Source organism: Dermochelys coriacea, chromosome 7 (genome assembly GCF_009764565.3).
Source record: "Dermochelys coriacea isolate rDerCor1 chromosome 7, rDerCor1.pri.v4, whole genome shotgun sequence".
NCBI classification, from domain to species: domain Eukaryota; kingdom Metazoa; phylum Chordata; order Testudines; family Dermochelyidae; genus Dermochelys; species Dermochelys coriacea.
This window is the reverse complement of record NC_050074.1, coordinates 107046834-107072683: the sequence shown is the minus strand read 5'-3', so window position 1 is coordinate 107072683 and position 25850 is coordinate 107046834. Positions and strand designations below refer to the sequence as shown.

Genomic DNA, 25850 nt, shown 5'->3' with positions numbered 1-25850 from the left:
TAAAAAATGTTGGCTGGAAATGTAATGCAGTGGGAGACCAGAACCTCCAGTTTTTTGTGGTACCTTAATTTTAGGTTAATGCCCTTTGTCTTTTGGGGCACTGTACTAATAAGGTACTGCTTAAAGCAGTGCTTATATGCTGAATAGAGAGGAATGGTGTGTTTCTTTAGATCAGACTAGGGTGACCAGATCTCAAGTGTGAAAAATCGGCACAGGGCGTAGAGGGTAATAGGAGCCCATATAAAAAAAAGCCCCAAATATCAGGAATGTCCCTATAAAATCTGGACATCTGGTCACCCTATATCAGACTGATGTGCACTTTATCTTAACTCCCCACTACTAACATTATTCAAATGTGGCACTCTGAGTCCATGTGGCAGGACATGGCATGCAGTGGAGCTGCACACCGTGTTGTCTGTATGTTTGAGGACACAGATCCTGACTGTTGGGGTTGAATTGCTATGAACCCCAGTCACTTGTGAATGAACTTTGCTCAATTCTGGGAGGAGGAAGAGATGTACAGTTTGCTTGTGTGCCATTCAAGTGTACTAGATAGAACAACTGACCTACCTGAGAATGTGTGTGTGTGTATGTAAACAAGCAAGTGTGTGAGAGAGGACATCACACACTGTATACTGTCTGTTCTAAAGCATATAAACCTTCAGACTGCTACAACTAACAAAGTTTTCCTGAAGTGCTAAGAGACCTGTACAAGAGAGAAGAGAAGCTTGAGTTCTACCCCAGATGCTCTCTGAGGGCAGTTTAAATACCAGTCATGATATATTCAGCCATGGATTTGTTACAAGATGCATTAAAATAAAGCAATATCAAAAAATAAATTAATGTGGCTGCCTCTATGAAATTAAATGCAGAATGTTGCCAAACTCCCCAAAGGTTTCTCATGAGCATACTATTGCCCACCCTGTTTATTTATCTCAGGATAAAGTATAAGCTCATGATTGCTCTCAGTTGAGTATCCTACAACAGAGGGCACTGAATTTTACCTGGGACAATATGAAAAATCATAGAGAAAGGTCAGAGATTAGGTAAAAGAGTTGAGTTAAGGCAGCATGAAACCATAGGCTATTGTGCAAGATTTATTTTGCTAGATTTATACCAGCTTTTTAGGCCAGATTCCAGGTCACACAGCTACAATTCACAGTGGCAAGCACTGAAGCTGGCTGTTCATTTCATCCAGGATAGGATCTTTACGACAATGTCACCGTTGTCCAATCGGGTGGTGTTTCTTATTTGCCAACAATGCTGATAATGATTAAATGGAGTTTCTCAGCTCAGATGGGAGAGTTATTAGTGACCCTCGCTTCTTGCTATCGTTTTGAATGCAGAGGTTACAAAGCTTTCAAGAGCAGAGTGATTTTAACAGAGAAGGCTCTAATAGAATAAGAGGGTGAAACGATACTCTTAAATCTGTGAAAAACAAAATACTTGGACAGTATTACAGCCAAAATTTCAGGAATTACAAATATGTAGCAAACAGGCCAAACTCAACCTGGGCTATGCAGCAAAGATGAGTCAGAGATACCTGTATTTCCTGGCACAGAAATACAACTGCTGCAGGAGAGGATTCCACAGAGTATACCCAGTGGCCCACTTGGGGGAATGGACATGCCGCCTTGGACTATTCCCCTCTGGGAATAGTAACCCAAAGTTCACTGAAGTCAATGGGAATCCTTCCATTGACTTCAGTGGGTTTTAGGCCCTTTATGCAGGGATTGACCCCTTACCTGGCTGTACTTCCTGGTGCATTCCTGTGTACTATGGAAGTAATCTGCCTGGCTGCTTGCATGCCGCTTTCCCGTATGAGCATGCATGCACAGCAGAGAATAGGATTTAGCCCAAAATAAGGTAATTTACTTTAAGTCTCTGCAGAGCATGTTTCATTTTTGCATAATGCTCCAGTCATATTGTTAGTTGTTATATGTACATAAAATCATCACCTTTAAAAATAAATGCACTAATTATTATGCACTATGAAATCTAGGAGCATAAAACCTTAGCACAAAAATTGTTGTATTTTGCTAACTGCAAATCTAAAACTAACCTAAAACTCCAACAGAAAGAAATTGTTCATATTTTTGTATCATATTTTTCATCATTTGGTCATTAAATAGTGATGGATATAAACCTATAAAGTACCTAAACTGAACCTTTTAACAATCCATGAGCAATACTATCATTTGTTTAATAGAACTCGCTGACCGTGCCTTTCTTCAATGCCATTTGTCATTTTCAGCATGCAATAATCAATAACTTGGCTTTGAAATAAATAATATAACAGTCACAATATATTATCTTTCAGGCTGGCCTTATACTAACCATGAAATAGGACTTGGGAAGACACAAACTTTAGGTAAATGTTAAAAACTGAATAACACTGAAGACAGGAACTAAAATGAACTAGAAACTTCATAGCTTCCCTACCCAATTCATTTATAATTCTCTTCTATTTAGAAAAAAACAAAAACTAGTTTCTAAACAAAACAAAAAAATCTTGAATGGTCTGATTTCAAGTGCAGGGCTACCACTATGTCCATAAGTCATTCAATTGTGCCTACCCATTGGAGGAGTTTCAGCAAAGTGAATCATCTCCCAGACCCCAATGCAGCAAGGCTTTTAAGCACAATCCCTTGTTATTCAACAAAGCAATTAAACATGCTAAATTTTAAACATATGCTTATTTCAGAATATGCTTAAATTAAACATGTGCCTAAGTGTTGGAGCCAAAGTTAGAAGCCTGTTTATGTGCCCAAAGGTGCAGTAGGCACCTAGTAGGATAAGCAGGTTAGCCACCTAACTCCCAAATCAATGGGAGTTAGTTATGTACTAACTTGGGTGCTTTTGAAAATCCCTTATTTGTCTATCTGCATTTATGTGCCTAAATACTTTTCTAAATCTGGTCCTTGACTGCTGAATCAGAGTCCCAGACCACTGCAATACACAGGGCACAACTATGGAAGAAATGGCAACCTTCATTCTGTGTTTCCTTGTTTGGGTGGACTTTGTTTAAATCCCTAAAATGGTGTGCACCTATTGCCCTTTATTTATGCTAATTAGATATGGTCCAGAGCCAGAACATCCAACCTGAAGCCTGCTTCTGGGGCAGGTGCAACACAAGAAAAAGCCAGTTTTCTGGATCTGTTTTGGGTACCACAGAACTTTCAAGAGAACAGGTGATCTTATGAGATTTCCATCATTCTAGCTGGCCTAATTTAGGGATGAAATCTCAGAAGAATAATTTGCACAAGTTTAATACCATCAACTCCAAATACATGTTAATGCTGGTTTACCCTTGGATAGGAACTCTGAACCCCAATCTAATCCTAAAGCAGATCCAAGCAGCACAAAGGTCTTCACTAATAATGACACACACACAAAAAATGAATACAGTAGAAATTGTTTGGCGTATGCTTGTTCTTTTGCAGCCATTACATAGTTGTGCAGTTGTCAGTGTTGTATTCCACAATGACCCACTATTACACTTGCTAGACTTGTGCATAGTAAAAATACTATGGGCCTGATTCTGTGCTACCAGTGTATACATCAGGAGTAACTTCACTAGAGTAAATGAAGTTACACCAGTAGAAACCAGACCTAAAATACTGATGTGGTATACTCCCCATTCACATCCAGTCTTGACTGTTACATCTGATATGATGTTTCTGATTATCCTGTATATATTCACTATATATCTTATAAAATGAATATATCTGTACTTAGTATCCAATTGATATCAGTGAGATGATGTATCCACATCACACAGTTCATAGTACAGAATATTGATGTGTGGATGTATGTGTTGTGTGAATGTGCCATTTGTTTGCCATCGAGAAAGGGAAAATATAGCAGGTACTTACCATTCAGCAGCTTCCACTTCAAGAGTTCTCACTTTAAAGCTGCAGCCTCTTGGCTCTGCGAGCTTTAAAGGGCCAGCCCTCAGAAAGGAATGGTGAGAAAAAAAGTTTCTATAAGAGAGAAACCCTTCATCAGGAAGAGTTAGTAGGGAGCAGGCCTGGTGGTCTGGAGGAAGGGATTCTGTCTATCACCATTGTGTGACTTATAACTTAAAAATTTGTAGGTAGTAAGAGAATGTTAGGAAGTGAAACTGCATGATACTTTAGTAGAAACATCTAAAAAACCAAAAAGGCCTTAATCCTTTGCAAAGATAAAGGTCTAGGTTCTTGTTTTTGCACTTGGAGAGATGTGCAGCTCGAAAGTCAGCCAGAATTCCTCCTGCCGCTGCAGCCGTTCCACCACATTTGCAGATATGGCTCCAATAATTAGGTGACTGGACCCTGGAGAAGAGGAACATTTAAGGTGAGGTGGTGGCCTTGCGGGGAATAGGGGGTAGGGGCAGTGGGGTGAGAAAAGGGGGTGGGGGGAATTTGGGACGTGCAGGACTATAGTGGCCAGAGAAGGAGGTGACTTTCCCCAGCTCCAGGGCTGCGGCTGCCAGGGAGAGACTGCCCTCCTTCCCAGCCCCAGCTCAGGGGCTGACGTGGCGCAGGAGAGAGGGCACATCCATCACATTAAAAAAGGTAGGACTGCTGATATTAAAATATGAGTTGTCTACTTTTATTTGTAGAAAAAAATATTATTATGCGATTTTTTGTATCGCGTTTTTATCCAAAGCGCTTTACAGTTGTTAGCTAATGGTACAAATAACATTTTGAAAGATCATTAAGTGGTCCACCGAGACCCTAGCAATTTTCAAGTGGTCCACAGGAAAAAAAAGTTTGAGAACCACTGGTCTAGTGGATAGAGTACTGGGACTCAAGAGATCTGCTTTCTATTCCCAGCTCTTCTAGTGACCTGCTGTGTGTCCTTGGGTAAGTCACTTTTTCTCTGTTTCTTCTCCTATACTTTGTCTCTTTTGTCCATTTAGGTTGTAAGCTCTTCAGGGCAAGGACTGTTTCTTACTATATGTGTGTACAGTATATGTATGCACTATGGGGCCCCGATCTTGTATGCAGTCTCCAGTGTTACCCATAATACAAATAATTAATAAAATGTCATCTTTTTAGGAAAAGTGGAACTTTTATTACAGAAGTAATTTAATTTGATTTACTCTACTATATTTAAGTAGAAATATAAAGTTACAATGGGAGGCAGGAGGGAAATTCCTAAGTCTACTAAAGAGAGATGATTAGAATCAGTACAGCATTTATTATAAATAACATCAGCATGTGAATCTAAAAATAGTCTCCCTGATGCTGTGTGTTTATGACTGATTGATTTAAAAGAAAGTGATTCACCTCTGTTGCCAAACAAGAAGGTAGGGCTCTAGTATTCTCAGACTTAAATGCTGCCAGTATTTCATGTTAGAATAGTCATAAAGTTAAAGGTTAATAGGCTGTACAAATGACAGAGTTTAAAGGGGAAAAAATGAGGATGGGAAACTCTTTAGCAGTTAGGGAATATTTTTAAAATGAAGCTCATCTGTATAATGTAATTTTTCTATGTTCCTTCTCATGCTGTTGATCATTATTGAAAATATTTCTATTTGCATAAGTGATTTCTCCTTCACTACTCATCTCTGTTTGCTTTTTGGATGATCATTACTTCCTACAGTACATGATGACTCATAATCCTGCCAACTGACATAACAATCTGCTACCATGAAAATGTAATAGTGCAAAATTAAAACTGTGGCCTTAGAGGGGTGATGAGCAGGGAGATATTGTGAATGGGAGGTGCTTTTATTTAATTGTGAATCATTAAAATTGGTGGGGAGTAAAGGCAAACAAAAGCATTACAGGTAAATGGAATTTTGTTTTGGTATTTCAGATTGGATCTACACAGTTAAAGCTTTCTACAGTTGTAGTGATTAGCAAAGGATATTGCACTAAAGTCCTTGTTGCAGTTAATTGCATACATTTTGCTGTTCCTAGGCTGTAAGATAGTGATGAGATAAATATGACCTGATAAGAAAAATGTTTCTAAATGGAGACCATTGTTTGTCACATTTGTTTTTATATTGATAGATGAAAAGGAATTCTTGCTTGCATCGTCATTATTATGATTGTATAATCATCATCATGATGTTTATTATAGCAGTGCCCCACGGGTAACCAAGAGTAGGGTCCCATTGTGCTAGGTGCTGTTCAAACACAGAGTAGTAGATGGTCCCTGCCCCCAAAGAGCTTACAATTTAAATACCATTCTGTATAGACCTCAATGTAACTGGTATACATGAGTTGATGGCAATAGTTTTAATGGCATTTATTGGTGCAGTATTGGGATTAAAGTGGAAAAGAAGTATGACTCTGTTTAAAATGCACTGTTTTTTGGATGCTATTCCTTTAGGGCCTGATCTAGTGCCCACTGAAGTCAATGGAGTCTTTCCAATTTGGTCCTTAATATATTAGTTACAAGTTTACCAACTTTCCTTACAGGGCTGAGTTTTCAAAGAAGTAGTTGCCATCATCCAGTGCACCTTCAGGCAAACACTAAATGGTGGGATTTTCCAAAGGCTTATGAATGGTGAAGGCAGGCTGAACATCAAGCCCATTGAGGATGAGTGCAAGATCTGTGCAGGTAGGCTCTGAGCATGTACATTGCCCAAGAATTTGTAACAGGAAAATCAGATTGACCCTTGGTTTTGCTGCCTGCTGCTCCTTGCACTACCCATTTCCCCTCCTGCATCCTCCCCACAAATTTTAGGAACCCTACAACATGCCCTGAAATAAAAGCAGTAAACAAAGCCTGTTAACTAAGTTGAATGTGACTGATTTACTCTTAATTGAAGCGGCAGCAACTCAATATATAAAATAAAAAAAATAAAAATAAAAGAACAGAGTGCTGCCTGATCCTCCTTAGTTTCTGAGCAAGAGGCAAGTAGGGAAAGGGTCATTAATTGATGGTCCAGTGTGGGTCCCCTGCACAGGGTTTATTTCATGCTTAGAGACCAGTTCCGTGAGCTGTTCTACACAAACAGACCCCTATGTCTTCACAGAGCCCTACTGAAATCACACAGGGCTGGACATGCAGAACAGCTGGCAGGGTCAGGACATTAGTGAATATTCTGCACGTATTCTGTGCACAGATCAAGGCAAAATTGGAGACTCCTCCTAGGCATATTTTTGGGGTTGCTTTGCAATTATTTGGCACTGACCCAAGACTGCATTGGAGTCATCCTTAATGAAGAGGGTAGCACAGAACAATCTTGCCTCTATTTCCATGAATTTTAAAGAATAGCCACATTTTCCCCCTTTCTTTATTGCCCTGCCTGCATTCAATATCTCAACTTTTACAGCATCACTTTTCTGCCCATTTTAATAAAATTATTTTAAATGGACAGCATAATGTTGAAGCTCTTATTTAAAATGTATGGGACCATAATGCTCTAGTATTTTTTACATGTAACACCAAATGGAGCACTGTAAAAGTACTTTATCGAGTGACACCAAAGGAGCCTACATATCTTAGCTTACATTGCATTCTAGATTTTGGCACCCACTGTTTCTGAGATTAATAAATGCTTATAATCAAAACAGATTACCTGTGGCATTAATTAGGGATATATCCTGCTATTGCTTATGCACAAAAATACTGATTCAAAGCCCACTGCATTAATTGGAAAGACTCCTACTCACTTCAGTGGGCTTAGGAACAGGTCCCTAATTCAGATACTGAGCAACATATTCCTTTATCTCAAACTGTGAGTCGTAAGCTACTTTTGGGGCAGACTGAGATATCCTAACATTGAGTAGTACATCACTTCACAAGTAACTTCACTGATCTCAGTGGGACTGCTTATGGTCTAATGGTGTGAATAAGGGTATCACAATTGGGCCCTTTGTTCTTTTGTGCACAATTGCTATTGAGGTCAAAGGAGGCTTTGCTCACAAGTCACAGATAGACTATGCCCTATGATCTGGCAGCCATTAAGCAAGATGGTGGCTTCCTGTCTCTCTAGTCATATTCAACTGATATTACATTGAATACTTTGGGAGCTATCTTGCGATTCCCCCTTAATCCCCATGGGTGAGCAGTTACCGATGCATGGGATCCCGCTGAAGTTAATAGGATTACTTGTGTGAATAGCTGTTCACCAATGGGAGTAACAGTGGATTGCTCTCTGGCTTTTTGTAATTACTAGTCCTTTACCCATTTTTACAGCCAGATAGAACAATTATAACACTCCAACAATAAATTGCACTTTCTTTTGAAAAAGAGGCCAGGCCTGAAAGTTGAGGGAAAAGAGTGATGCCTATAATCGTTTATTAGCTTCACTTGTGATAATATATCTGGCTTGTATGCCAAGAAAAGTATAAATAAATGGCAAGTTATTGGTTTTTCAATAACAAGGTTTAAACCAAGGCAATAAAAAACAATTCCTATATGATATTATTTATGAAACAGTTAATATTGTCAATGTCTTTTCCATCTGCTCAAAGTTCCACATATTGTATAAACTTTGATCTATCTCTAAGAAGAACAAAATATTCGCTGTATAGTACACAGGGCAGTGAGTCACTCTGTTGGAAAGGGAAACAATGTCCATGTCTTCTTATAAAATTCTCTGACATTAAAATAAACAAAACTGTAATTTTCTTGAACTTTGTCTGAAGAATTGGAGGGCACAACTAACACAAAACCTTGTTTTTAGTCTCTAATCTTAGAATGTATACTCAAATGTGACTACTTAATTATTTTCATGTCTGAGAAATATATAACACCATAACATTTCTAATTCTTAGTTTTGACCCAAGGGACAAAAGCATTTTAATACTTTGCTCATACAAGCACACAGAAAACCTGATCCTGCAGCCCATGCATACATGCGACTACCACTGAAGTCAATTACAGGTCTGTGAGCACAAGTGTTGCAGGATTGGGCCAAAGACAATAAAACATGCAATCACTGACAAAATTCTGGTCTTTACAGTGCTGATCTCTACTGTGTATTCTGTGCATTAAGTTGGATACCTAACTCACATTTATTCCTTTGAAAGTCTCCCCCTGAACTTCCATTGATATTAGTGAGATTCCAGCAGATAGACTTTGTGCAGAACATAGGAATATGGAATAGAAATCTGCACCAGGAATCACACCACTAAAATCTAGTTTGTTCTGGAGACATTTGCCCTTGTAAAAAGAAGAGGAGTACTTGTGGCACTTTAGAGACTAACAAATTTATTTGAGCATAAGCTTTTGTGAGCTACAGCTCACTTCATCAGATGCATCCGATGAGATGAGCTGTAGCTCAGGAAAGCTTATGCTCAAATAAATTTGTTAGTCTCTAAGGTGCCACAAGTACTCCTTTTCTTTTTGCGAATACAGACTAACATGGCTGCTATTCTGAAATTTGCCCTTGTGTATAGTATATCTATGAACTCCTTCACAGACACACATACAAATTCAGTGGGGCAGATCAGAGATGGAGTGCCTGTGTCACTGTCCAAAGTGCTGAAAACAGGATCCATGCCATTCAAAGTAACTTTTTTGAGGAAGCGTGAGATAAATTCTAGGCAAAGTTGGTAACACAATGGGAAGACCAATTTTTCTGTGACTGAAACAATTGTGACTTTAGAGACTAACAAATTTATTTGAGCATAAGCTTTCGTGAGCTAAAGCTCACTTCATCGGATGCATTCCTGGATGTCCATCTGTTTGCAATACATCCGATGAAGTGAGCTGTAGCTCACGAAAGCTTATGCTCAAATAAATGTGTTAGTCTCTAACGTGCCACAAGTACTCCTTTTCTTTTTGCGAATACAGACTAACACAGCTGCTACTCTGAAACCTGTCATTGTGACTTTGACATCGACTTCAGTGGAGCATGTTTGAGCCCTAAAGCATATACATTGGGAATTTCTGGCTCATCCAGGGGAACGTATGTTGAAACCTAGTTATTAGACAGAGTTCCATAGAACCCAGCTGAAGTCAGTTAGCTAGAATAGTCACCTATAAAATGTAGGGTTAAGTCCTTCTCACAAATAGATGGTTTTGTTAACAAGGCCAGATATCTCTCAAGCTTTCTTAGATATGGTTGCCACCTGAGCATTGTATTCATGGTTTGCCATCTCATTATATTTGTCTCGTGAAAATTCAGAGCTATCATTCAATAATTTGCTCTCTATCATACTGCCTCAAAGCATTCTGATCAATGAAATATCATTTCAAATCTTATTTACGAATGTGCAGGACATTATCAATGACATCCAGAAATTTTGAGCAGTGTTCTGCAAACCCTGATCATTTTACTTGAATTATTAAAAAAAAAATCACCCTTGCAACAAAAAGCTCTAACATTCTATAGCTAAACAGTAAGTATCTTATCATCTCTGTTTGATTGAAATTTCTTCCTAATGAGGATTTTTTGTACAGTTGATCAGTCAATATCTGTCCCTAATGTGAAGGAACTGCCCAAAGGCCTTACCTTTCAATTAAATGAACTGACTATGAAGCAGATTCTGCGTTGGTTACAACTTGCAATAAAGCTCAGGAGTAAGATATTACTGGCAAATATTAAGTGTTATATCTGATGAATAAAATGGAAAAGGCATTGGAGATGTCTGAACATTTGCCCTGGATTCTTCCAGAGTAGTCTGTATATCCTTCGTTCCTTTGCAGCTCTCAAGCATAGCAAAGTTGCAAAGCATAATGAACTCTGCACTATATCTTGATGTGTGCAATGTACTATTTTTCTGACTGAATTATATAAGGAGCAAGGTGATCTATCTGATTTTCTTAATACTCCTAGCTCTGCTATAACTTGCAGTAAATGCATTGTGCAAGTCCCTTAGTCTTTCTGGGACTCTGTTTCCCCATCTATAAAATGGGAATAATAACATATTATAAGAATACATATCTGTAGGGTGTTGAGGATGAATTAGTTATCATTTGTATAGGGCTTTGAATATATAATGTGCAACATTATTCATATTATTTTGTTAATTGTATTCCATTGTAAATAAACTGTTGTGTGTATTAGTATCACATTTCATGTACATGCTAAGTCATAATCATGTCACTTGTTGCCTTTCACAATAGTGAATGAAACTTTAATTCTCTTTGTCTGCTAATATGAACATGTCGTTCAATCATACACAGTCCCTCTTTACCCATTCTTACGACAATACTCATGGATGGTCTTAAACCGAGGAAAAACTGTAATATCCAGATCTAAGATGGAAAGTCCTTGATTCTGTAACTAGCCTTCTTGTAGCCTCACATGGTTTCTCAGAAAGGAGCAAATTCTAAGCCCAGATCCTAGGCTGCAAAGCTGAGATGGGCATCGGGCACATGCATGCAGGTTAACAGGTGTTTCATGGAACCATTGCATGGCTGCTCCACAAAGGTTACAGCAGTCCCTAATGAAGCTATGTATTTATGTAAATGGAGGATTTCTATAGCAGTGGATCCTCCCATCTCTCCATGACTCTCCACTGGCCCAACCATGCCCCATCCCTACACCCTGCCTGCATAATCCCACGTCCACCTCCCTGAACAGTAGGACCACACCGGTTCCACTGTCAAGAGGCCCTCTGCAGATAATGAGGCAGGAGCAGCATTTGGCCCAGCATATGAAATATCCATCCTTGTTCAGAGATCCCTGGGAAAGGATCCAATCTGCTGTGATAAGCAGGCATGAGGTGATGAATTAAAGATGGTTTATTTGCCAGTTTAGCTTTAACTTTCCTGGCAGGTGTGGGTTTAAGGCAAATTGGTGATGTTATTTTGATTGAGTTTATTGTTGGAGAATTTCCAAGGTGTTTTTCATAATGCTCAACTAGAACATACAATTTTTTTAAAAAGTCTTCCATATATATGTACGAAATGTATAACAATGAACACTTATCTAAATACACAGTTAGCAGAGAGGGACAAACTTAGAGGTTTTGAATTTCATTTTGGAGGAATGGGCAATCTTACAAGCTCAGTCATGGGCTTCCTAGGTGACCTTGAAAGTGCGTCTCTCTGTGCCTCAGTTACTTCATCTGTAAAATGGGCATATGAATACCTACCCACGGGGGGGATAAGAAGCTTAATTAATTAGGGCTAGACTGTACTCAGCCCTAAGTGGGTGTTTAATCGGGGAGGAGAAATATAGAACTTCCCTGGCTATTTGTCCTCGTGGAGAACCCAGGCTTGGGTGAGTTCCTACTCTCAGAAGAGTATAAGGACAGTGTGATCTTATTACCTCCGCAAAATACATTGGACAGTCTTGGTCTATGGCTGCACCAGCCAAAAAAGCCAGTAATTATGGGAAGAGACAGAGGAAGGGAATGAACACTGCAGCCTATGAAATGAATTCTTCCTGGGCTTCTTAAAATTCCAGGAATCATTGCACCTGCCTGAGGCACAGGGCTTACCATTGCTCCTGCTGGAGCAGCCTTCCTCTGCATAGAAGTATTGGGGCTTAAAAGCATGACAGAGCCCTTTATATTTGAAAGGCACAGTGAGATTATTGGATGGAAGCTGCTATCTATATATGAAATACAAACACAATTAGCTTATGTTGCAAAACCATAAGTTATTTTTTGGTTTTGGTAACCCCAGACTGGGCTTGTTCCTATTCAGAGTCCGTTTATCCCAAAGTTCCAAGAAGGGGTAAAAAGAAAAGGAGTACTTGTGGCACCTTAGAGACTAACAAATTTATTAGAGCATAAGCCTTCGTGAGCTACAGCTCACTTCATCGGATGCATCCGATGAAGTGAGCTGTAGCTCACGAAAGTTTATGCTCTAATAAATTTGTTAGTCTCTAAGGTGCCACAAGTACTCCTTTTCTTTTTGCGAATACAGACTAACACGGCTGCTACTCTGAAAGAAGGGGTAAGGTTATCTTAGTATCTTTCCATAAAGTGCAATATTTAGCTGATATCTATAACTGCTCTTGTGGAATTGCCAGGGTCTATGATATAAATCTAATGCAAGAGTCTTTTTAAGAAACTGATTTTTGACTCAATGGACCGTAACAGCTTTTAAATCAATGATTATCTAGGAACTCCTAAAACTGCAGATAATTTAGCTGCTGTACACACATATATTGTCTATTCTGTTCTCATTGAGTTGCACATAAATAATCTATATTTGTCTGGGTTTTGACTATACAAGTGGTAAAGTGTGGATTATACCAATTGTTTTTCCAGTCAGTTCAGTAAAATGTTTGGACACCACTCTCCTTCGGAAGGGGGTTAAAGGATACCGGAGAGGTTCTATATCTCTTGTTGACTTCAGGTTCTCTGCAACTCCTAGAATGTGCTCAGCACAGGTCTGGTCCCAGTATGCCTAAGAAGTGAACTATTTGTGACAATGTAGAAATTTTCTTCTCCATATTATACAATAACGAATGTTAGCATAACTTGTATTGCTTTTTCATCACTTATATATGTTATTCAGGAGGTTTTGGCTTGGTGTCATAAGCATCAGGCTCGGAATGCTGGGTCTCAAGAACCACAGGTTCCAAAATCAGCAGGGATGATTCAACTCTTCAACCTGCTGAAACAGGTGAATTGAGTTCCCATGAAGTTTACTTCATGTGGGTCATTTAGATGAGACTTTGAGAGGTTAGGTCCTTTCTGTTCTACATGGATAGCAAAGATCCCATTACAGTTTTCATAAGACCAGGTTTTGCCCCAGCATCTTTAGGCAACATTTGCTCTTCCTCCAATACAGGTCTGTGAGTTTGCTTCTGATTGTAAAGGATGATGGATACATGTTTAATGGGGCAAAGTGAAGGAAACAACCTTCTAAGTTGTTGATTGGGTAGAGTGCAATATAAATTGACTGTAGATTTCATGGGCTTTTAATATCTGGGTTGATGGTTGCTTATTTTATAAACTTTTACTACTACACAGTATAGTACTGTAAATATAGGAAATAGACTAGTGCATGCATTCATGGGGAGGGGATAGCTGTGCAGACTTGTAATAAGTTTCTGACATAATATCACCTCCTCATACCTGTGCAATATTATACATAATATGCTAAGACCATATGACATGCCTACTAATCCCTTTTTCCTGGACTTAGTGTCACACTCCAAACCACAGAGCAGCTTCAGACGGATGGCATTTTACAATAATAAACCCACCTAGAAATGTTTTCTCCTTCCTTCAAAAATTACTCCATCCTGAAGACCAGCACAGGTCAAGTTCAGCCCAGGTTCCATAAATAAAAGTGTCAGAAATTAAAAGGTCTGTTTTCTCACAACCCCACAGGGCTAGAAAAGAGAACTTTATCCTATTTTGAAGGGAGCTGTTAGCCTTCCAGTGGGTCACTTCAGGTCCTGGAAAGGTCTGAGACGTGAGACTTGTAAAGTCATTCCATTTGTAGGGATAGAAAGGTTATTTTAGATCATTTTTGGAGGTGTTTCATATTTGCTACTTTTAATTTTTCTCTCATTCTGAGCCCTTGACATTGTGACTCCTAGTGATTAAGGCACTTGGCTTTATTGATGAAGGAATATGAGAAAAAGTTAAATAACATAAGAATTTAAAACTCTCTAAAGCATTCTTAAAATAGCTTTCTCATGCCTTCTGTTGCATAAACACAGAACAAATCATAGTGGAGTGGGATGTCCAAAATAACTTGCTCATGAATTCTACACTCGTGAGTAATGCATCTATCCCAAACTCATGCTGATGAACTCTTTAAACTATTCTACACCACCAAACATTCTAATTGAAATTAAAGTTGCTTTCCTTTTGCTGGTAATTGACATTTGATTCCAGTTGGATATTACAAAGGAAACAATTGAAGAACTGACAAATACAGAAGATTTTGTATATAACTGCAATTTAAAATATCCCCTTTAATTATTTAACAATTTGCAATAAATAAATAAGAGCTACCATTTGTAATGTTTATATCATAAAACACCCTAGACTTTGGTGGTGGTTTGAAGCCTGCACTGATCCATCTTTGGTTAAGGAAGGGGGTTTTGCTGCTCAGATAAAATAAGGAAAGAGGCAGCCTTAAAATGTATCTGACGGTGGAAGTATCCATTATAGATGACTGCTGAAGGTTGAAATTAGTCTGCCCATGCTGGAGGAATAATTTACCCACAGAGACAAACAACTGTTCTCTGTGTTCCTGGTCCCTTTTCTTCTGTCTCTGCACAGACATGTTGCCACCCAAGTAGGCCCCAATTCAACAAAGTACTTAAGCACTCCATTACTTTAAGCACCTGCTTAAAGTTAGCCATCTGCTTAAATACCTTGCTATATCAGACTGCTGGGCAGATGCACTAGAATGTTAAATGCAAGTCTGGTCCAGCCTAATCCTACAACTCTTCCTGCAAGTGTTATGCTTCTTCAGTAAGTGGTCTGGGGCATGGCCCATGGTTAACAACTCTATTCCTCTGACAAACAGAACTTTCTACTGCAAAGGCAAAGCTTGTCTGTGGGGGAACTAACTCCCACAGGAGCTAAGAAGTCTCCAAGTCTAAATTGCACTCTTCCAACTTGCTTTCTCTAATAGAAACACAAAGCAGCATGGGCCCTTTTATAACAAACAAAATAACTTTCAAAATATTCTACTGCACACACACACATACTGTGGAGAGGATGAGAGAAAGAGCAAACCCTATGTTTGTCAGATCACTTAATTAACTTCTTGAAGATGCTCAGATACTGTGGTGGTGAGAGTGGTACAAGAACCTGAATAGACTAACCCAGAATATCTTGCAGCTGATAATTCTCCAAACATATAAAGTTGGTATGGCTTATAGTACTGCATCATAGAGCAAAGATGATATAACATGTAATCTCAAAATCACATGGTGCAAACATGTTCCATGGCTCTACAGAAATGTTTCTTTATAAAAATAAAATTGCAAAAACAAACAAACAAAAAAACCCCACAAAAAAGAGAATGTATTTGGATAAGACAAACCATCAGATAAATCACTTTGCAGTATAACACAAGGCTAAACCTAAAAATAAGCAATTACTCTCAATCACATCAAGCAACTATTGCAAACATCACAGTTACACAAGTTATTCATGTGTAGATTAGCCAATTAATTTTGAATGGAAACACTAATGAAATGATGATTATGTATTTAAACCACAATGATAACAATCCAGTTCTAGAAACACAAATTAAATAAACAAAATTAGGTGACGCATGGAGCTACCCTGATTTACACTGGCTGACGATGGGGTCCATTGTGCCCACATCCTGTTGTAATGGATGTAAAAATAAGAACGGTGTTTCCTTAGCCTGATAACAAAAGAGACCTGAAATGGGAAAAGAAAAAAAGGATGGAGATGTACTTTTTTTTTTTTGCTTCTTTATGATATATAAAAGAGGACTGCAAGATCAAGGTTTCTTTCGACAACAACAGAGGAGTCTGTCCCCCTGCTTTTTACATTAATAATTCAGGTCTCATCTACCCTGAAAGACTTCATGGACAACTGGAGAACTAGTAAAATTATGACAGGTTTCAGAGTAGCAGCCGTGTTAGTCTGTATTTACAAAAAGAAAAGGAGTACTTGTGGCACCTTAGAGACTCTATACCAAGGGAGTAAAAACTGAATAAGAAGGGGTGTCCTTTTAGTACAGCCAGTTAAAACGCTCTTTTGGATGGGGAGTTTTGAAACCTGTTTAACTCAAACACTGAGGAAAAGGGAGCCTTTGTAACAGATTTAGCACCTCTGCCCTTTCAATTAAGAGCAGAGAGAGCACCCAATCCACATTTTTAGTCATCTGAGGGACACTGCCAGCAACACAGGGGCGATCAGACTTGATTTCTAAAGTGAAAAGCAAGCAGAAGGTGGAAACACCCCACTTGCCAGGCTGCCTTCCCAAAGAAACAAATAAAAAAAGGGCATAAGCCTGTATCGCCGTCCGCCTTCCCCTTTTGCAGGCTGCCTTTAAGTGAAAAAGATGCCTATGTGCACAGAAGGTGCTCATAAACAACTAATGCCAATTGCTGGCATCCCCTTCCCCTCTCCTTCCGCAGATATGCCTTTCAGTTTAGTCATTTCTGTATCTATCTTGGGACTTTTTCTGAATGCAGTCATTTATTTGCAGGACTTTGTAACTATAGTGAAACTACAGGGGCCAAACTATATAATATATAGGTGACCAAGAAATGTAATATACATTTTCACTGGGGACTTCATTAGTTCCAGTCTAATGAATGAGGAAGCCATTCAGATACTACCGTGATGGGCAACGGTGCAACCCTCTAAATTGGATATTTAAATTTGTCTCTAGTTCTATCCCTACCATGATTGTTACAAGCACATAACTCAGTAATACCAGAGCAGCATTTATTGCAACATGCTGTATGAGCAATTCCCATTCTGTTCTATCACTCATCATGGTCTGAAAAAAGTTACATAAATTGAAGAATATCTGTTCGAGATTGTAGCTGTCGCAGATGAAAAGATTACATTGCTGGATCAGTGTAATCCATTTGTGCGTTTATAGACCCCAAATTTTCCAGGGATGACATAAATCCTCAGGCTGTCCCTGGCTACAAGAGTTTGCTTAAAAAACTCACATTGCTGGACAGCTCCTTATTGTGAAAGGAAGGTTATACCTGTTTGTTCCATGTACTTTCAATGAAAGCTAGATTCAGAATGAGTCAGATTAGTTTTTAAAATGAAAGGACCCAGGAAAAGGAATTTTACATTTTGGAGTCACTGAATCGTTTAAAGAAACATCTTCCTCCTCACCCATCCCATTCTCGAATCTACAGCTGAAAAATTGATTTTCCTCTTCTTATATGCCAGACTAGATGTTCATTATAGGTCCTCACATTTATTTCAGATTTTCAGAATAGTACTTGGTTTAAGTGGGTGGGATACTTTGTATTTATTTTTTCCTTCAGAATGTTAATCCAGATTATGGATTCAGTTGTGAATTGAGAACCATATCAGATTACCAGTCTAAAACCCACATGGGTAATTCTTTTCTCGGCAGCTTGGGCAACATCGATACTATTCTGTGCTTAATAAATCTTTCAAGTATAATGGAAAATGCAGGGCCCAGAATCTGGTCCCAATGGTTGGGTGGCTCAGGCCATAAGCAGACATGTGCCCTACCTCTTGATGAAGTCAAATGGCAAGCCTCTCCCACGGCATTGTTCAGCCTGACACACCCCAAAACCCAGCACTTGCTTTATCTCTATTTGGTCATCTATTTTCATGCACCCATCACCATTGCACCTAGGCGCTCTGAGACAAGAGTATGGTTCACTGTCGGGGCTGCTTGGCAGCCTACAAGCTAGCCAGTTGCTGTGTTCTGATACCCATGCTGGGAAAAGACAGACAAAGAAAACCCGGTGCATGCTGCCTGCCGGTGAGCGCAGAGACAGCCTGTCCTTTAAGTGCTGTAGACAGTCGGCCCTATTTCCTACATAAGATTGGCATATCCCGTATGATAAACAAAACTGATAGAGAATTTGATTTAGTTCTTTTTAAAATAAAGGTTTCAGAGTAGCAGCCATGTTAGTCTGTATTCGCAAAAAGAAAAGGAGTACTTGTGGCACCTTAGAGACTAACAAATTTATTAGAGCATAAGCTTTCGTGAGATACAGCTCACTGCATCCGATGAAGTGAGCTGTAGCTCACGAAAGCTTATGCTCTAATAAATTTGTTAGTCGCTAAGGTGCCACAAGTGCTCCTTTTCTTTTTTTTAAAATAAAGTATTTGTTTTTCCTTATTAATCTTGATCCACATTCTGATTGTACCATATGTTTTTGTCTACACTGTATTTCCCATTCACAGTTTATGCCTATACCTATATCCCTCTACATATCCTCCCTTCAACCTGCCTGTTCTATATACATGCAGTTCTCCCTACATATTCTTCCCTTCAACCTCCCACTTCTGCGTGCATGGATATTCCTTATTTAGTCCTTTTTAATCTGCTTTCACACAATGTTGGCATATACTGCGAAAGAACTAGAACTATTTCCCCCCTGCAATACAACCTGTATTTTCTCTCACTTCTCACTCCCTGTTCTCAGTTAGAAGTCACTGATGATCAGGTATTGTTAAGGCTTTTCAAAGAACTCGTGGGAAAATAAATGCACTACTTGCTGCAAAACCTTTACATCTTCAGATGAAAGGCCTGTTTTAGCTCAGGGCACACACCCTATTCCTAATTCTCATTCTGCTGTGTCGTTGCAGGCTTGGCACTCCGGCCGTGAGGCCTATTCTGACAGTATGAAATAATGTTTACAAGACGACTCCTGTTAGGAACAAAGGCCAGAAATTGCAATGCCTCTGAACACAGTTCGCCCCGTTCAACCAGCCATATTTTATAAAGAGGGGCCAATTCAGTGCGACTGAAGGCGGGACCGTAACTGTCTTGATCTCTGCACTTTCTTCCTTCTGATCGAATTCACGACGTTAAAAGCGAAGTCCGCCCAGTGTAGTGCTCTTCTAGCAGAGGTCTTTTTTAAACGCTCAGTTTAAATGAGATAGTCGTGTGCTGATGCAATTCTCCTGTCCCCTGTACACAAAACTTGTGCTGGTTTTACAAATATAGAATTAAGATGGATCTTGGAGAAGGACATTTTCCCCCTTATAGCCTTGTAAAGTAGCAATGGATTTGCTTCCGTTCTGTTTCTCATACTGGAGTTGCTACCGAAATATGGGGGATGCCAACAGAGGGCGCTATGCGCTTTAGTTTTGTACTAGAGATAGCTGAAGCGGGACTGGAACAGTCATAGAAGGCTTTTGTTTAAAAAAAAGAAAAAGAAAAAGTGTTTTTCACATGAGCCGAAGTTCTTGAAATATCATTTAAAGCGAGAGAATTCGGTCCGGAGTGACGGGAGGGACGCTGAGGTAATATGTACAGACAACTTGCAGCTTTTCTCTTTCTTCTGACCTGTTCTCCCAGGAGGAGACCATACCAACGTTAAAGTTGGACAATCAGGACGACATCATCGAATGAAAGTGAAGGAGCTGCACGCTTTGGAAATAGGGGACCAGACATTATGTGCTGCAAAGACCCTGAGAAATAAACTGGTCAATCTAAAGGGGAAGTATATACAAAAATAGAGGTGTCCTGACACGTAGTTTTAATGTCTACATTTCTTAGATGTACTACATCAAATATCCTTGTGAGGGCAAAATACCAACCGGTCCAGTAATTCCCTGCCCCAGATTCTGAGTCTGTAAGGATAAAGTCTTTTTCACTAAAAGCATCAAAGGTACAACTTTTTCTGGTGGACTAGAGCTCCGGACTAGCACTGAATGCATCCAACCCGTGGAATCAATGATGTATTTTATTCTAAAAAAGTCACTATACACAGATCATGATTTTATTCTTTTATTGCTGGACAGAAGATTACAATGACGAGACGTCAGTATTTTGAAATCGAATGGACACGTGGGGCAAACTTTGTTGGAGTTTCTCAGAATAAGCATAGCATCATTGATTCCAAGGTACAGAAGCTTTCTAATTGCTTTCTAATTGCAGGAAAGATTATTGCAATATCATTTATATGAATATTGTCTGTGTATGTTCATAAAACCTACATATCCGTATAATATCGAGACAGATATTCCAGTAGAGGAAACTATGTTTAAACATCTTCAGGACACAAGCTAGAATGTAACTGAGATTCATGAAAATCCGCAGAAAACTATGCTCAGAAAATGCCTGAACACAACATAAAATTGGGTTCTTTTAAATGGTGTTATTTTAACAGAAGTTTTTTTATAGGAAATCAAGCCAGCAAATTTTGTAAACTTAAAAATCCCACTCCAAATTAACCATTCATATAAAAAAAGTACAATGTAGTTCATCTGGTCTTAATTTTTAAAAAGTGCCAGTTGTAGATGCCAAGTCAAACACAAAGGTAGCAAAGGGAAAAAAGAAAAGAACTCGTAAGAGTGCCCAGCAAAGGAGTAAACGCTGTGGGGTTTACTTCGGATTCTACCAGATCAGCTTTCGTATCTATTTGTTACCATTTCCACTTGAACTATTTAAATAGATGACAAATAATGTTCGACCCTGCAGGTTAAAAGCTATTGGCACATTGGGCAAAATTTGAAGTGAAGTGTCAACAAAAAACTGCTGGTTTTGGCGTATAAACACAAGAAGCGATCTTCCAAAAAAGTACTGGCCGTGTGAACGTTGCTGGTTTTTCTCCCATTGTAAAAAATTAATTGCGAACAATAGCCTAGTTCTTAAGAAACGTTGACAATAGGTTTGTTACAGCGCTACCTGTCCCAAACTCTGTTGTGTTCTACTTCAGAACATAGGTGTGGCTAGGAAATATTCGTAAAGGGAAAAGTGTAGCGTCTGCTATCAAACTGATAATCATCTGTAAATAGGACCCTTAAAGTATATAATCCAGATCATACTTTCATAGAAATATTTGTTAAAAGTGTTTTAAAACCAAACTACACTCTACAAATTACCTGTATTAAAAGAACTACAGACTTTTCGGCTTCCCTCATTGTTAGCCCTATATGTAACAGGTTGCCGTGCTCAGTATCATCTATCTATCTAATCTATATCTATCTAAAATAACATAACATAGTTAATATAATAAGTGCCATAGCTCTATAATAGACTTGTAGCCAATATTTTTTTCTGAAAGGAGGATTTTTGTTAATCTAAAGACAACGTTCTGATCTATTGATAAAGGTCAATTTGTCAATGTATTTTGGGTGAGTCGAGGACACCGGTTTAAAATCCGTGTCTACACAGCTGGGTGGGAAGGCACAATAGTCCCCATTCCGCGGAACGGTGCGTCACCTTCCTGTGACACGTTTGGGCCAGGGATCTGTAGAAGCTCGGTTCCTGGGTGTATGTTGGAGACGCGGGTCAGCGATCTATGTGGGAGTGATACATTTGTGGGACAACCAGCCCGCCTAGATTGTTGTTTGGATTCATGTTTAATCTTCCTTCTGCCTTGGTTCTTCTGATGATCTCTCTCAGGGAATGACCACGGGCTGCCCCGGGCGATGCGTGCCCCTCTTCCCAGTCGGAGGGACTTTGGGATGGTTCTAGGAGGAGAGACAATGCATAGCTGAGCCTCTCCCCCTCCTCCCCCAACCACCCCAAATCCTACCCGCGCTAGCGGCGTTTTCCAAAGATCTCCAAGCCAGGGGGACCTGTGCAGCTGGGGAGGAGAAGATGGGGGGGGGAGAGAAAGGAGGAAGTGTGTGTGTGTGTGGGGGGGGGGTTTGTGGCCTGAGCGGTGAGATCCGTGTCATTTGCCTCCTGCGCGTCTAGTGGTGCTTTAGCAGAGCCAATATCCTTTTGTGCTAATAGCCCTGTCCTCATTTGCTGCCTAATTGGACTATATAAAGCCAATAACAGGCGAGCTCTGGGAGCCCGAAGCCAAAGCACCAAGTCTCAAGGGGTGGGGGGCGGAGGGAGGCGGCGGCCACCGCTGCGGCTGCTCGTGCGGCACGGGGCTGGGGCGGCGCGGAGCCCTCTCCTGTGGCGGGCCGCCTAATCCCATTTGCCATCGTGCGCGCCCAATCGCCGTCTGCGCCCCGCATTTCACCGGCTTGACATTTTGATTTCATCATTAGCATCCGGCGCCAGGTTGACGCAGCCGCGGCCGCCGCAGCCCGGCTCCGATCCTCCTCCCCGCGGCTGCCCCCGGGCCCGGGCTCTGTGGGTCTGAGTGTCCCGCGGGCCGAGCAGCCCCCCGCGGCCGCCCGCCCCGTGCGCCGAGGCGCTGCCTCCTGTCCTCGCCCGGCCGCCCGCCCCGCCCGCATTGGGCGCCCAGCGCCGGGGGCGGCTGCCGCTGCCGCTCGCGTGTCCTTAGAGGCTGGTTTAGGGTCTGAGCCGCCGCTGCCCTGCCAGGGACCGGGAGGAGGATGCCTGAGACGGGACCGGAGACCCCCAGCAGCCAGCCGCCGCCGCCGCCGCCGCCCAAGGAGTCGCCTTTTTCCATCAAGAGCCTGCTCAACGGGGACCACCACAAGGCGCCTCCCAAGCCGCCCCGAGCGCTCTTCGCTCCGGCCGCCAAGGGGGCTCTGGATGGAGCCGGCTTTTCCCTCTCCCAGGTGGGCGACCTCACCTTCCCCCGCTTCGAGATCCCGGCTCAGAGGTTTGCCCTGCAAGCGCACTACCTAGAGCGGTCCCCGGCCTCCTGGTGGTACCCGTACACCTTGACCGCCGCGGGAGGCCACCTGCCCAGGCCCGAAGGTACGGAATGAGTCTGTCTGTCTGTCTGTCTGTCCGACCCCGCGAGCGCGGATCAGAGATGCCCAGCTGGGTGTCTCATCTCCCGGGGCAGGAGCGAGGGCTCGCTCTCCCCACGCGGCTACCCCTGAAAACAGGATGGTTTGGTAACTGCTTTCCCGGCACCGTTAAGTGGCCCCCAGCAGGCTCCTCTCTGGCGGGGGGGGGGGGGGGAGGTGAAGGTGCCAGGGAGGCCCCGTGGTGAGACAAGCGTCTCTTCCTTTGCCCTTTGTGGCTTAAGTTTGCAGCGAGGCATCAGGCTGGTTCCTAGGGCCTGGGTGCGTTTGCGGCTGGTGACAAAAGTGCGGTGTGGTTTTGGTTTTCTTTAGCTGCAGAGAAATCTCTCCTGCGAGACTCCTCCCCGGCCTCGGGCACGGACAGAGACTCCCCGGAGCCCCTGCTCAAGGCTGACCCGGACCACAAGGAGCTTGACTCGAAAAGCCCCGAGGAGATCATACTGGAGGAGAGTGACTCGGAGGAGGTGAAGAAGGAGGAGAACGGGGAGGACTGGAAAGGCAGGGAAGACAGCCCGGAGAAGAAGCCCTGCCGAAAGAAGAAGACTCGCACTGTCTTCTCCCGGAGCCAGGTGTTCCAGCTGGAGTCCACCTTTGACATGAAGAGGTACCTGAGCAGCTCGGAGCGGGCCGGGTTGGCAGCATCTCTGCACCTGACAGAGACCCAGGTCAAGATCTGGTTTCAAAACAGAAGAAACAAGTGGAAAAGGCAGCTGGCCGCGGAGCTGGAGGCTGCCAATCTCAGCCACGCTGCAGCCCAGAGAATAGTGCGGGTGCCTATCCTCTACCATGAGAACTCCACCGCCGAGAACGGCACCTCGGCTGCCAACGTGCCCGTCAGCCAGCCCCTCTTAACATTCCCTCACCCCGTCTACTACTCCCACCCTGTAGTCACATCAGTACCACTCCTGCGACCCGTCTGAGAACTGACCCCATTCAGCTTTCTGGTGCCGCAGTGGGGAGGGGGTGGCTTAAAAAAATCACCAAACCTCTAGGTCAGGAGAGAGGCCCGAGGAAACGGAGCAGCTGTAAATGATCAGTAATTTTTGTAAGTACTCAAATGATTTGTGCACTTCATCAAGCGAATATTTGATGCTCTTTTTTTAATGGGTGGTTGTTAGGAAGTTGGGGGAAGGGTGGGGGGGGGGAGAAAGACCCTAAAAATAAAACCAGAGTTGAAGTGGAAACTTGTAGAGAACACTAGAATTGTTACATCTTTTGTAAACGTGAACAAAATATTGCGCTGATCTTTGTGGCTTTAGTTTTATTTTTGTAAACAACAATAAATAAATGATCACGGTTTACTCCTCCATATATGCCAAATCAAACGGAAAATGGAATTTCTTTTCCTTTCATGCCTTCCCTTCTTTCTCAAACTTGTTAATCCTCGTGGTTCTATTACAACTCAAAGACTCCACCAACCATGGCTTTTAATTTAATCAGACCTTTGTTCAAATTTGCCTGGTCACTTTTCCGTGTTTTGTACCCTTAGGTTTCTGTGATGGGACTTTATAACTCGAAAGAGATACAGCTAAAAAGGAAATGCTTAATTATATACACACTTTGGGTGATCCTTATTTATTACCATTTGTTTAGATTTAAAAACAATTGATTGTGGATTATTATTGTCCTTGGGGTTTTTTTTCTTTCATTCAAATGGTATTGCAGCATTAAGAAAAATCTGTACCCTTTTGTTTTCTTTTGTAAAACAAATACAAACAAAAAATTATTGTACTTTTGAACTGTGCAATATTGTACGACAATTCTTGAAGCACTGCTTTTATTTTAATGGTGAGAAAGGAGGTTTTTTCATTGTATAATTGCGTTCCTTTATGTAGTTAAAAAGAAGGAAGGAAAGTGAAAAGAGAGAGATAGGAGGGGGAATAAACACTAGTCCTGATTAAATAAATAAAAGAGGTTCAGTGTGCTGAGCGCTTTAAGTGAAGGACAATCAATCTTTGAAAAATGTTAACTTATTTGCTATTATGTACAGTTTTCTTGTAGAGTCCATGGGGTGTGTGGATTTTAATAGACTGAAATCGAGTGCTGTGTGGACACCTCCATTCTCTCTGTCTTTCCTGCTGTCTGCTCCCCTGTTGTAGGACAATTGTTTACTATCATCCCAAGGTGGTTTTTTGTTTGCTTGTTTGTTTGTTTTTGTTGACTCTCTAGTTCTGCCAGGAATCGATCCTCTTTTTAAAACAACCCATACTGTTATAACTGAATGTTGTGGTGGAAAAATAAATAAAACCCGTTCCTTATCATTTTTAAGTGTGGCTTTGGAAAATGAGACAGAACAGGTGTCTTTCCAACCTTCCCCATTTCCTCCTATTGTTAGACACACACACACACACACACTCCCTCCCACTGGCTCTCATTCCAGGAACTGGTGAGACAGAGGGCGCCTTGTTCTACTAAATGAACAACCACTTTGCTTACTCCCCTGTTGTTATCACGGGGAGGGGGATTCGAATTTAGCTTTTATACAAATATTGTCAGGGTCCGGGCTGCCGGCACTATGAGTGGTCTGCCGCTGTTTATTGGCCTTGCAGGCGTATGGTAGGTAGCAGGATACCTCCCGGAGTCATAAAGCTTCCTAGAAAACAGAAGTGTGCCAGCTGCACCCGCTCCCTCTTAACTTCAGCCCGGCGGGTATATTTCTGGCAGAGATGATGTATGTAACTGCTGGAACTGGAG

At 41.2% G+C, this 25850-nt stretch overlaps 1 protein-coding gene across 1 annotated transcript; it reads left to right on the top strand.

Annotated features, from left to right (window-relative positions):
* Window positions 1-22275: 22275 nt before the first annotated feature.
* HMX3 (H6 family homeobox 3) lies at window positions 22276-25509 on the top strand. The gene is made up of 2 exons (XM_038410791.2): window positions 22276-23103; window positions 23469-25509. Exons 1-2 carry the CDS (start codon window positions 22773-22775, stop codon window positions 24074-24076), a joined length of 939 nt encoding a protein of 312 aa, XP_038266719.1. The 5' UTR covers window positions 22276-22772; the 3' UTR covers window positions 24077-25509.
* Window positions 25510-25850: the final 341 nt, after the last annotated feature.

Coding starts and splice junctions, on each gene's coding strand:
- HMX3 (XM_038410791.2), top strand. CDS start 22,773: ATGCCTGAGACGGGACCGGAGACCCCCAGCAGCCAGCCGCCGCCGCCG. Junction 23,104..23,468: donor CCACCTGCCCAGGCCCGAAG/GTACGGAATGAG, acceptor GGTTTTCTTTAG/CTGCAGAGAAATCTCTCCTG.